The sequence below is a fragment of the Oncorhynchus clarkii genome, chromosome 30 (genome assembly GCF_045791955.1).
Source record: "Oncorhynchus clarkii lewisi isolate Uvic-CL-2024 chromosome 30, UVic_Ocla_1.0, whole genome shotgun sequence".
In the NCBI taxonomy this organism is placed as follows: Eukaryota; Metazoa; Chordata; class Actinopteri; order Salmoniformes; family Salmonidae; genus Oncorhynchus; species Oncorhynchus clarkii.
In genome coordinates this window covers 41,685,072-41,698,535 of record NC_092176.1, presented here as the reverse complement: position 1 = coordinate 41,698,535, position 13,464 = coordinate 41,685,072, and the positions used below count along the sequence as shown (strand labels likewise).

Below are 13,464 nucleotides of genomic sequence, written 5' to 3'. Positions count from 1 at the left end.
TTGAGTATTTTGTTTAGACATGTAGCTAGCTAGCTAGCTAAACTGTAAACCATAATCCATACTAACATGCACCTTGCATAGTTGAGTCTTTTGTTTAGACTTGTAGCTAGCTAGCTAAACTGTGAACCATAATCCATACTAACATGCACCTTGTATGGTTGAGTATTTTGTTTAGACATGTAGCTAGCTAGCTAGCTAAACTCAGCCCATCCATTATATCAGTCAATCATGGATAGCGGGAAGGTTCCTGTATTTTCTGTGGCTAAACCAACTAGGCTCGTAATTTAACAGTTGTATTAGTGTTTACAGATGGCATACAAGTTTGTTATTAAGGCACCTGAAAGTTCACATGTTTTTTAAAAACAGGTGTGGCGTGGCGTGGCTTGGCTTGGCGTGGCGTGGCGTGGCTTGGCTTGGCTTGGCGTGGCGTGGCGTGGCTTGGCGTGGCGTGGCTTGGCGTGGCGTGGCGTGGCTTGGCGTGGCGTGGTGTGGCGTGGCTTGGCGTGGCTTGGCGTGGCTTGGCGTGGCGTGGCTTGGCGTTGCTTGGCTTGGCTTGGCGTGGCTTGGCGTGGCTTGGCATGGCTTGGCGTGGCTTGGCGTGGCGTGGCTTGGCGTGGCTTGGCGTTGTGTGGCTTGGCGTGGCTTGACGTGGCGTGGCGTGGCTTGGCGTTGTGTGGCTTGGCAAGGCGTTGTGTGGCTTGGCGTGGCTTGGCGTGGATTGGCGTGGCTTGGCGTTGTGTGGCGTTGTGTGGCTTGGCGTTGTGTGGCTTGGCGTTGTGTGGCGTGGCTTGGCGTTATGTGGCGTTGTGTGGCGTGGCGTGGCTTGGCGTTGTGTGGATTGGCGTGGCTTGGCGTTGTGTGGCGTGGCGTGGCTTGGCGTTGTGTGGATTGGCGTGGCGTGGCGTGGCGTGATTTTGTCAGAAAGTCATTTTCATTGTAAGTTAAAGCGTACTGTTCGATAGCGAGAGGAACTGACAAATCCCTTAAAATACATTCTGAGTCTTTCAATATCTAAACTGTAGGCATTGTCCTTGAAAATAAATGTACATTCCCTTATGTCTCTAGACTAGTCCTGGACTAAGAGCCACTTTCAGAATATCCACTGATCACACTTAGAGGCTATTCTCATTGACAAAAGTTTAAAGGAGAGGCACCGCGACAAGATTTCAATTGTCATAATGTGTACATCTACTTTTCAATTGACATTACGTCCATGCCTTACCTTTCAATGTGACGTTCTTGCACTGCAGTTCCAAATTTACTACAAATATCAGCATCACAGCAGCCACTAACCTGTAAGCATGCAAACTATTCAATAATGCAAGCAACTTTGAACTTTTCCTCTAAAATATATTAGCCACACTCTTAAATAATGCATGTTAAGACAATGAAAGGGTTAATTTTCTTGTTCGTACCCATATTAAATGTAGCTTGCAAGACAATAACTAACTTGCCTAGTTAAATAAAGGTAAAAAATAAAAATAAAAATAGCACAGCGAACTAGCTACTGCTTAGCTACTAACTTTAGCATTTCAAACATGAACGTTTACCCCTCTCATAAGAACATAAAAGTACACTAATGTTATCATAAAGGGTTGTTCATAGTATAGTAGCTACAGAACCTGTTAGGTAGCAAGTTAAACAAAATGATTTCTGCATTCTCCTTAGCTAGCTACTGTAGCTATCTAGCTTCTTCATAATATCTTGCTACTAGTAAGCTGAATAAAATCAAATCAAATGTATTTATAAAGCCCTTTGTACATCAGCTGATATCTCAAAGTGCTGTACAGAAACCCAGACTAAAACCCCAAACAGCAAGCAATGCATGGATTAATTTTTCTGCATCATTTTTGGACAGAAAGTTTCTGATTTTTGTGAAAACAATAGTGGTCCTAAAATGGAACCTTGAGGAACACCGAAATTTACAGTTGATTTGTCAGAGGACAAACCATTCACAGAGACAAACTGATATCTTTCCGACAGATAAGATCTAAACCAGGCCAGAACTTGTCCGTGTAGACCAATTTGGGTTTCCAATCTCTACAAAAGAATGCTGACGTTAGCAGAACCATAGCTGGACAGCTAGCTCAATTTCAGCGTATTAAAGTTAAAAACAAACCCGGCTTCATTTTATCAATATCATGGAAGTCATTATATGAGGTAAACGCAAATTACAACGGAAAACGTTGTTGGTTGTGTTACACAGTCTAGCAGATGTTATAAAGGGTGTAGCAAAATGGTTATGTTACTGGCTCCTAACGATGCAGTAAAATTTCAATCAAGTACACAAACAAGTTCTTAAAGCTACAGCGACAATTTCAGAATGTAACAGGCTATTACTAAAATTCTAGGTGAAAACTAAATAAAACAAGTATAATGAAAATGTCTATACATTTTAGGCGTTTTAAAAATATTGCTCTGCTATTAGGAGTTTTACTGTAGGAATGTTGGACTCAATGAAATTATTCTGTTTATACTGCCCTGTTTGGAGGGGGGGAAAATGTCAGGTGAGTTTTGTTCACAACCTTCTGAGCAATTTGCAAGTTTACATTACAGTAATTTCTCTGGAGAATCTCATTATCTATGTCAGTGTGAAAATACATTTAGGGCTCAGACACATTGATAGCGTTTGCTAGCTGAGAGAGTACTTAGCACTTCTGAACGTAATTTGCAAACCGAGCGCTCGCTGATTTTACAACGCTAGATTCACAATTCGGTGCGATGCGTGTATATGCGTTTATTAAGAGTGCAATTTGAATTAAACCCTTTCGTAGTTGACGCATAAATAATGTGATTCTAATCTTTTGGTTGAATGGTAACTGAGCCCTGGTTTAGAGGCAGTAGACAATAGGAGGGATCTGTCTAACAGGGACACATGCTGGGCAGGCGTGGCATGGTGCTGGTGTGGCGTGGCATGGCGTGGCTTGGCGTGGCGTGGTGCTGGCGTGGCGGGATGTGGCGTGGCATGGCGTGGCTTGGCGTGGCGTGGTGCTGGCGTGGCGGGATGTGGCATGGCTTGGCGTGGCGTGGCTTGGCGTGGCGTGGCTTGGCGTGGCATGGTGCTAGCATGGCCTGGCTTGGTGTGGCGTGCCTTGGCGTGGCGTGGTGCTGGCGTGGCGTGGCGTAGCGTGGCTTGGCGTGGCGTTGATTGGCGTGGCGTGGCTTGGTGTGGCTTGGCGTGGCGTGGCTTGGCGTTGTGCTGGCGTGGCGTGGCGGGGCTTGGCGTGGCGTTGTGCTGGCGTGGCTTGGCGTGGCTTGGCGTCGCGTGGCTTGGCGTTGTGCTGGCGTGGCGTGGCGTGGCTTGGCGTGGCGTGGCTTGGCGTGGCGTGGCTTGGCGTTGTGCTGGCTTGGTGTGGCGTGGCGTGGCGTGGCTTGGCGTGGCTTGGCGTGGTGCTGGCGTGGCGTGGCGTGGCGTGGCTTGGCGTGGCATGGCTTGGCTTGGCAAGGCTTGGCGTGGTGTGGCTTGGCATTGTGCTGGCGTGGCGTGGCGTGGCTTGGCTTGGCTTGGCGTTGTGCTGTCGTGGCGTGGCGTGGCTTGGCTTGGCCTGGAGTGGCTTGGCGTTGTGCTGGCTTGGTGTGGCGTGGTTTGGCGTGGTGTGGCGTGGCTTGGCGTGGCTTGGCGTGGCTTGGCGTGGTGCTGGCTTAGTGTGGCTTGGCTTGGCGTGGCGTGGCGTGGCTTGGCGTGGTGTGGCTTGGCGTGGTGCTGGCGTGGCGTGGCTTGGCGTGGTGTGGCTTGGCGTTGTGCTGGCTTGGTGTGGCTTGGCGTGGCGTGGCGTGGCTTGGCGTGGCGTGGTGCTGGCGTGGCTTGGCGTGGCTTGGCGTGGCATGGCTTGGCTTGGTGTGGCGTGGCGTGGCGTTGTGCTGGCGTGGCGTGGCTTGGCGTGGTGTGGCGTGGCGTGGTGTGGTGTTGCGTGCTGTGGTGTGGCGTGGTGTGGTGTGGCGTGGCGTGGCGTTGTGCTGGCTCTGGGTTGGAGATGATGTGCAGCTGGCCTGAGCTTGTCGTTCTCTCTGTGAAAAGGGCCACAGAACAAACATAACCCCTCTGAAAACCGAATCTGGCATATGTTAAACTAAGATAGCGCCATCCGACATTCTTGCAGACCTCAGCTCATTGTGACTTCACCCCGTGAAGGCCCTGCGAGGCAAAAGGTTTCCAAACTATTTCATTTTTTTTCTCGTTGAAATCTCAGCAATTTTTTTATTTATTTTTAAATAAAATGAGGGCTTAGCATATTCACACCCGCTGCAGGCTAGTACTGTACAGTGTCTGGCTGGCTGCTAGCTGGGTTACAGCAAACCCTTCACAAAGGTCACAGTTTGACCAATCCTGTTAGTAACAGAAAGACAGACAAGGAATGATGATCACTGTGCCCAGCAGCTAGCTTCAGCATCTGTAGCCATTCCAACATATGCTAGCGAGAATTTCTATATATTTTTAGCATTAAATATGGTGGCAGATAGAATTTTGTTCCAAGGTACATACAGTGGCGCTAAAATGTATTTAGTCGGCCACCTATTGTGCAAGTTCTCCCACTTAAAAAGATGAGAGATGCAACTCCATAATTTGCAAATAAATTCATAAAAAATCCTACAATGTGATTTTCAGGATTTTTTCTTCTCATTTTGTCTGTCATAGTTGAAGTGTACCTATGATGAAAATTACAGGCCTCTCTCATCTTTTTAAGTGGGAGAACTTGCACAATTGGTGGCTGACTAAATACTTTTTAGCGCCACTGTACATATATATGTATATATGTATATATATATATATATATGTATATATAGCAAGTCAATCCTTCCCTCTGTTCTCTGAAAACCTGTTTAATATAAGGTAGTTAATGCCACCACTGATGATGATGTTTCTTCCACAATTTAATTTATAGTCGATCGAGGGTCCAAAAATGGGAGGCATTGTAAAATATTTCCATTATGTGGGGAATGTCGCAAGGTAGTAAAGGCTTTTTACGGCTCTCAATCTGTTGTTGTTCCGGGGTTTTTTTTTTTTATCTCTTAAACTTCACTGAATATTTTAATGGTGCTTCTTAAACAGGAGGAAATATCTGTCTGAGACACTTTTACACGAAGTCTCTCTCACGCTCGTACCTTTGAATGGGCATACAAAATAACAGCAAATTCTCTCCTACTCTCTCCTAATCTCTCCTACTCTCTCCTACTGTCTCCTACTCTCACTCTCTCCTACTGTCTCCTACTCTCACTCTCTCCTAATCTCTCCTACTCTCTCCTACTCTCTCCTACTCTCACTCTCTCCTAATCTATCCTACTGTCTCCTACTCTCACTCTCTCCTAATCTCTCCTACTGTCTCCTACTCTCACTCTCTCCTAATCTCTCCTACTGTCTCCTACTCTCACTCTCTCCTACTCTCACTCTCTCCTAATCTCTCCTACGGTCTCCTACTCTCACTCTCTCCTAATCTCTCCTACTGTCTCCTACTCTCACTCTCTCCTACTCTCTCCTTCTCTCTCCTACTCTCTCCTAATGTCTCCTACTCTCACTCTCTCCTAATCTCTCCTACTGTCTCATACTCTCACTCTCTCCTACTCTCTCCTTCTCTCTCCTACTCTCTCCTAATCTCTCCTACTGTCTCCTACTCTCACTCTCTCCTACTCTCTCCTTCTCTCTCCTACTCTCTCCTAATCTCTCCTACTGTCTCCTACTCTCACTCTCTCCTAATCTCTCCTACTGTCTCATACTCTCACTCTCTCCTACTCTCTCCTTCTCTCTCCTACTCTCTCCTAATCTCTCCTACTGTCTCCTACTCTCACTCTCTCCTAATCTCTCCTACTCTCTCCTACTCTCTCCTAATCTCTCCTACTGTCTCCTACTCTCACTCTCTCCTAATCTCTCCTACTGTCTCCTACTCTCACTCTCTCCTACTCTCTCCTTCTCTCTCCTACTCTCTCCTAATCTCTCCTACTGTTTCCTACTCTCACTCTCTCCTAATCTATCCTACTGTCTCCTACTCTCACTCTCTCCTAATCTCTCCTACTGTCTCCTACTCTCACTCTCTCCTACTCTCTCCTTCTCTCTCCTACTCTCTCCTAATCTCTCCTACTGTCTCCTACTCTCACTCTCTCCTAATCTATCCTACTGTCTCCTACTCTCACTCTCTCCTACTCTCTCCTTCTCTCTCCTACTCTCTCCTAATCTCTCCTACTGTCTCCTACTCTCACTCTCTCCTAATCTCTCCTACTGTCTCCTACTCTCACTCTCTCCTAATCTCTCCTACTGTCTCCTACTCTCACTCTCTCCTACTCTCACTCTCTCCTAATCTCTCCTACTGTCTCCTACTCTCACTCTCTCCTAATCTCTCCTACTGTCTCCTACTCTCACTCTCTCCTACTCTCTCCTTCTCTCTCCTACTCTCTCCTAATGTCTCCTACTCTCACTCTCTCCTAATCTCTCCTACTGTCTCATACTCTCACTCTCTCCTACTCTCTCCTTCTCTCTCCTACTCTCTCCTAATCTCTCCTACTGTCTCCTACTCTCACTCTCTCCTACTCTCTCCTTCTCTCTCCTACTCTCTCCTAATCTCTCCTACTGTCTCCTACTCTCACTCTCTCCTAATCTCTCCTACTGTCTCATACTCTCACTCTCTCCTACTCTCTCCTTCTCTCTCCTACTCTCTCCTAATCTCTCCTACTGTCTCCTACTCTCACTCTCTCCTAATCTCTCCTACTCTCTCCTACTCTCTCCTAATCTCTCCTACTGTCTCCTACTCTCACTCTCTCCTAATCTCTCCTACTGTCTCCTACTCTCACTCTCTCCTACTCTCTCCTTCTCTCTCCTACTCTCTCCTAATCTCTCCTACTGTTTCCTACTCTCACTCTCTCCTAATCTATCCTACTGTCTCCTACTCTCACTCTCTCCTAATCTCTCCTACTGTCTCCTACTCTCACTCTCTCCTACTCTCTCCTTCTCTCTCCTACTCTCTCCTAATCTCTCCTACTGTCTCCTACTCTCACTCTCTCCTAATCTATCCTACTGTCTCCTACTCTCACTCTCTCCTACTCTCTCCTTCTCTCTCCTACTCTCTCCTAATCTCTCCTACTGTCTCCTACTCTCACTCTCTCCTTCTCTCTCCTACTCTCTCCTTCTCTCTCCTTCTCTCTCCTACTCTCTCCTAATCTCTCCTTCTCTCTCCTAATCTCTCCTACTGTATCCTACTGTCTCCTACTCTCTCCTACTGTCTCCTACTGTCTCCTACTGTCTCCTACTCTCTCCTACTGTCTCCTACTGTCTCCTAATCTCTCCTACTGTCTCTCACTCTCACTCGCTCCTAATCTCTCCTACTCTCTCTCACTCTCACTCTCTCCTTCTATCTCCTAATCTCTCCTTCTCTCTCCTTCTCTATCCTTCTCTCTCCTTCTCTCTCCTACTCTCTCCTTCTCTCTCCTTCTCTTTCCTACTCTCTCCTAATCTCTCCTACTGTGTCCTACTCTCACTCTCTCCTTCTCTCTCCTACACTCACTCTCTCCTACTCTCTCCTTCTCTCTCCTTCTCTCTCCTTCTCTCTCCTTCTCTCTCCTACTCTCTCCTTCTCTCTTCTACTCTCTCCTTCTCTCTCCTTCTCTTTCCTACTCTCTCCTACTCTCTCCTTCTCTCTCACTCTCTCCTTCTCTCTCCTACTCTCACTCTCTCCTACTCTCTCCTTCTCTCTCCTTCTCTCTCCTTCTCTCTCCTACTCTCTCCTACTCTCTCCTACTCTCTCCTTCTCTCTCCTCTTTCCTTCTCTTTCCTACTCTCTCCTACTCTCTCCTACTCTCTCCTACTCCTTCTCTCTCCTTCTCTCTCCTTCTCTTTCCTACTCTCTCCTACTCTCACTCTCACTCTCACTCTCTCTCCTACTCACTCCTTCTCTCTCCTACTCTCTCCTACTCTCTCCTACTCTCACTCTCTCCTTCTCTCTCCTTCTCTCTCCTACTGTCTCCTACTCTCTCCTTCTCTCTCCTTCTCTTTCCTACTCTCTCCTACTCTCTCCTTCTCTCTCACTCTCTCCTTCTCTCTCCTACTCTCACTCTCTCCTACTCTCTCCTTCTCTCTCCTTCTCTCTCCTTCTCTCTCCTACTCTCTCCTTCTCTCTCCTACTCTCTCCTTCTCTCTCCTCTTTCCTTCTCTTTCCTACTCTCTCCTACTCTCTCCTACTCTCTCCTACTCCTTCTCTCTCCTTCTCTCTCCTTCTCTTTCCTACTCTCTCCTACTCTCACTCTCACTCTCACTCTCTCTCCTCCTCACTCCTTCTCTCTCCTACTCTCTCCTTCTCTCTCCTACTCTCTCCTACTCTCACTCTCTCCTTCTCTCTCCTTCTCTCTCCTACTCTCTCCTACTCTCTCCTTCTCTCTCCTACTCTCTCCTACTCTCACTCTCACTCTCTCCTTCTCTCTCCTCTCATACTCTCTCCTACTCTCTCCTACTCTCACTCTCTCCTTCTCTCTCCTACTCTCCTACTCTCTCCTACTCTCACTCTCACTCTCTCCTACTCTCTCCTACTCTCACTCTCTCCTACTCTCTCCTTCTATCTCCTTCTCTCTCCTACTCTCTCCTACTCTCTCCTACTCTCTCCTACTCTCTCACACTCTCTCCTTCTCTCTCCTACTCTCTCCTTCTCTCTCCTACTCTCTCCTACTCTCTCCTACTCTCTCCTACTCTCACTCTATCCTACTCTCTCCTACTCTCTCCTACTCTCTCCTACTCTCTCCTTCTCTCACTCTCACTCTCACTCTCTCCTTCTCTCTCCTCTCCTACTCTCTCCTACTCTCTCCTACTCTCACTCTCTCCTACTCTCTCCTACTCTCTCCTACTCTCACTCTCACTCTCACTCTCTCCTTCTCTCTCCTCTCCTACTCTCTTCATCTCTCTCCTACGCTCTACTACTCTCTCCTACTCTCTCCTACTCTCTCTTACTCTCTCCTACTCTCACTCTCTCCTACTCTCTCCTACTCTCACTCTCACTCTCTCCTTCTCTCTCCTCTCCTACTCTCTCCTACTCTCTCCTACTCTCTACTACTCTCTCCTACTCTCCTACTCTCACTCTCTCCTACTCTCTCCTACTCTCTCCTACTCTCACTCTCACTCTCTCCTACTCCCTCCTACTCTCTCGTTCTCTCTCCTACTCTCTCCTTCTCTTTCTGTTTAATATCAAAATTATTAGTCTTTCTTTAACAGGGCTGTAAAGGTTACACCGTCATTTAAGCAGCAGTTGAGGCAGATTGATGTTTATGTCACTACGTTTCCAAATGGAATGTACTGACTCTCTTGGCCACTCTACATAAAGTAGAAATGAGCTTCAGCCGTCGTTGACATTGCAGATAAAGCAAAATACTGCCTTAACTGGAGGAGGGGAGACAACAGTAGCTAGATGGGTGAAGAGATAACAGCATTCTATCATGATAAAGTTGACTTTTTCGTGATGCATTGATATGCTGTCAACATTGAGAATAACCCTTTATTGATAAAGATATGTGAGATTAACATTTGAAGATTAAAATGTAATGTAAAGCAGGCAGTGTGTATCGTATTAACAGACAGATCATCTCCACAACATCTATAGAGACTAATCCATGCAGTGTGTATCATGCTAACAGACAGATTATCTCAAGGCTATCTATAGACTAATCCATCCAGTGTGTATCGGGCTAACAGACAGATTATCTCAAGGCTATCTATAGAGACTAATCCATGCAGTGTGTATCGGGCTAACAGCCAGATTATCTCAAGGCTATCTATAGAGACTAATCCATGCAGTGTGTATCATGCTAACAGACAGATTATCTCAAGGCTATCTATAGAGACTAATCCATGCAGTGTGTATCATGCTAACAGACAGATTATCTCAAGGCTATCTATAGAGACTAATCCATGCAGTGTGTATCATGCTAACAGACAGATTATCTCAAGGCTATCTATAGAGACTAATCCATGCAGTGTGTATCATGCTAACAGACAGATTATCTCAAGGCTATCTATAGAGACTAATCCATGCAGTGTGTATCGGGCTAACAGCCAGATTATCTCAAGGCTATCTATAGAGACTAATCCATCCAGTGTGTATCGGGCTAACAGACAGATTATCTCAAGGCTATCTATAGACTAATCCATCCAGTGTGTATCGGGCTAACAGACAGATTATCTCAAGGCTATCTATAGAGACTAATCCATGCAGTGTGTATCGGGCTAACAACCAGATTATCTCAAGGCTATCTATAGAGACTAATCCATGCAGTGTGTATCATGCTAACAGACAGATTATCTCAAGGCTATCTATAGAGACTAATCCATGCAGTGTGTATCATGCTAACAGACAGATTATCTCAAGGCTATCTATAGAGACTAATCCATGCAGTGTGTATCATGCTAACAGACAGATTATCTCAAGGCTATCTATAGAGACTAATCCATGCAGTGTGTATCATACTAACAGACAGATTATCTCAAGGCTATCTATAGAGACTAATCCATGCAGTCTGTATCATGCTAACAGACAGATTATCTCCAGACTATCTATAGAGACTAATCCATGCAGTGTGTATCATACTAACAGACAGATTATCTCCAGACTATCTATAGAGACTGATCCATGCAGTGTGTATCATGCTAACAGACAGATTATCTCCAGACTATCTATAGAGACTGATCCATGCAGTTTGTATCGTGCTAACAGACAGATTATCTCCAGATTATCTATAGAGACCCGTGGCAGTCGGTGCTGTTTAAGATGAGGGAGGATTATCATTTTTTTCCATGAGCATGGCCTTTTTCCTATTACAGTATATTGGATGACTAATATTCCATTCACCCAGCTCAATGTAACATCGATAGGTTTAGGCTACTACATGATACTCCAATTTTCCTTATAGCCATCATGAGGTTGCTACAATTTAGCCTATGAATGAAAATGTACAACATAGGTGCACAGGTTAAGAGAAATCTGAGTAATCAAGGTGACAGATTCAATACCGCCTTGCACAATCTGCATATAGCTGATCTAGGGCGTAATCATTAGTTGAGCAGTTGCAATCTAAAGTTTCTATTAGACAAATGAAGGTACGTTTATCCCCGTATCGTTCCGTTTGCTCCCGTTTAAGAACGGAAGCAAACACAGTTCACTTTCACAGCAGCCACATATAAACAGAATGATCCTTTTGATTGTTGGGATAATTCCTTCTTGGATCTACGCTGTCTCCTCCTTTCAACTTTTCCCTTTGCTTGTGGACTTCAGTGCACAACACATCAGCTGTCTGTGACCAGGTGAAAAAAACATTAAGTTAAACTTTCTAGACTGTTAGTCTACACCTTACCTCGTTATGTACTTCCTGTATAAAGCCATGTTGTTATCTACTTCCTGTTTATAGCCATATTATCATCTACTTCCTGTATATAGCCATGTTGTTATCTACTTCCTGTATATAACCATGTTGTTATTTACTGTTTTTATTTGATATTTTTTATTTATTTATCTGTAACTCTGCATTGTTGGAAAAGGCCCCGTAAGTAGACTGTTAGTCTACACCTGTTGTTTACAAAGCATGTGACAAATAGCATTTGATTTGATAGGTGCATTTTGGGACATAGATAACACAGACAACATCATCTCAAATGATGTCCATGGACTCTTGACCTTCTTGTAGAGTTTCATTTATGCTGTCTCAAATCTCTTCTGCCTGTAATACCAATCACAATCCGATGTGGTGTTCTGATTGGATTAAATGGCAAAACCATGCGTCCAATCATCATGACAATATATTTTTCAATATTATTTTTTGGGGAAAAAGCTATAGTCTCAAAATTGGGGATGATGGCATACTCGTTAGTGGCAGCATTGCTTAGAAACGAATTCTGCTTTGAAACCCACTTTTAAGAAAATGCCCCATGAATGTTTTGGGACACCCACTGGGCAGCTTTGTCTACACCCATTCAGCGTCGTTCACACCCTCTTAAGCTTTAGCCCCACCCATCTCTTTAAGGATTCACATTTAAGGCCATGTGATATAAACAGAGTGAGTACGGTAGTGTACCAAACAACCAACAATTTAAAGACTGAAAGTAAATGAAAGTAATAGCCAAAAGATGTAGTAAAAGATGTACTTTATCTAGTCCTTGGTTTATATGCTAATCTAACGTTGGTGCAGCAGGTCATGTTGTTCTTCACATTACTGTCTCTGGTAAACACACACTGTATCAAATAAAATGTAAGTTTCTTTGTCACATACACAGGATACACAGGGTGTAAATGGTACAGTGAAATGGTTACTTGTACAGTGGATTATTTTTATTTAAACATGTAGCTAGCTAGCTAAACTGTAAACCATAATCCATACTAACATTCACCTTGCATAGTTGAGTCTTTTGTTTAGACTTGTAGCTAGCTAGCTAGCTAAACTGTGAACCATAATCCATACTAACATGCACCTTGTACAGTGGATTATTTTTATTTAAACATGTAGCTAGCTAGCTAAACTGTGAACCATAATCCATACTAACATGCACCTTGTATAGTTGAGTCTTTTGTTTAGACATGTAGCTAGCTAGCTAAACTGTGAACCATAATCCATACTAACATGCACCTTGCATGAATCTGCAGGTAGCTAAAGCTAAGCAACTAGGTTCAATGTTAGCTAGCTATCATAAGGCTATAACTGGTAATTCAAATGGCTTTCAGAGATACAAATAATATTACTACACAGATCATACATGCAACGTTCGCTAGCGAGCCCGCCAGCTAATGTTATCCCAGTCAGCTAACATTAGCTAGCTAGCTAACAGTACACTTTAACTTGCAATGAAAACCATTTTCTGATAAAATATTAGACTCTTACCAGCGTAATGCTTTTCCCTCTGTCATGGTTGCCATGGTTACCCTTAGTTCTTAGTGGGTATTGTCATGATGAAACAGGAAAGGGCCTTCCCCAAACTGTTGCCACAAAGTTGGAAGCACAGAATCGTCTAGAATGTAATTGCATGCTGTATTGTTAAGATTCCCTTCACTTGAACTAATGGTCCTAGCCCCAACCATGAAAAACAGCCCCAGACCATTATTCCTCCTCCATCAAACTTTACAGTTGGTACTACACATTGGCGCAGGTAGCGTTCTCCTGGCATCCACCAAATCCAGATTCGACGCCTGGCATTGCGTGATTGTGATTGTAGGCTTGTGTGCGGCTGCTCAGCCATGGAAACCCATTTCATGAAGCTCCCGACAATCAGTTATTGTGCTGACGTTGGTTTCAGAGACAGATTGGAAATCAGTAGTGAGTGTTGCAACCGAGGACAGACGATTTTTATGCTCAATGCGCATTAGCAGTCCTGTTCTGTGAGCTTGTGTGGGCTACCACTTCACGGCAGAGCCGTTGTTGCTCCTAGACGTTCCCACTTCACAATAACAGCACTTACAGTTGAACGGTGGCTGCTCTAGCAGGGCAGAAAATTTGATGACTGACTTGTTGGAA

General features: G+C 44.9%; 1 protein-coding gene across 1 annotated transcript in view; it reads right to left on the bottom strand.

Moving 5' to 3' along the window:
- Positions 1–345: 345 nt before the first annotated feature.
- Positions 346–13,464, bottom strand: part of LOC139389557 (uncharacterized) — a 30,360-nt gene continuing 17,241 nt past the window's right edge. The window contains exons 2-3 of the mRNA XM_071136374.1: positions 2,876–4,008; positions 346–951 (exon numbers count right to left, since the gene is read on the bottom strand). Coding sequence (XP_070992475.1) covers positions 346–951; positions 2,876–4,008 — 1,739 coding nt within the window. The remainder of the gene's footprint in view (positions 952–2,875; positions 4,009–13,464) is intronic.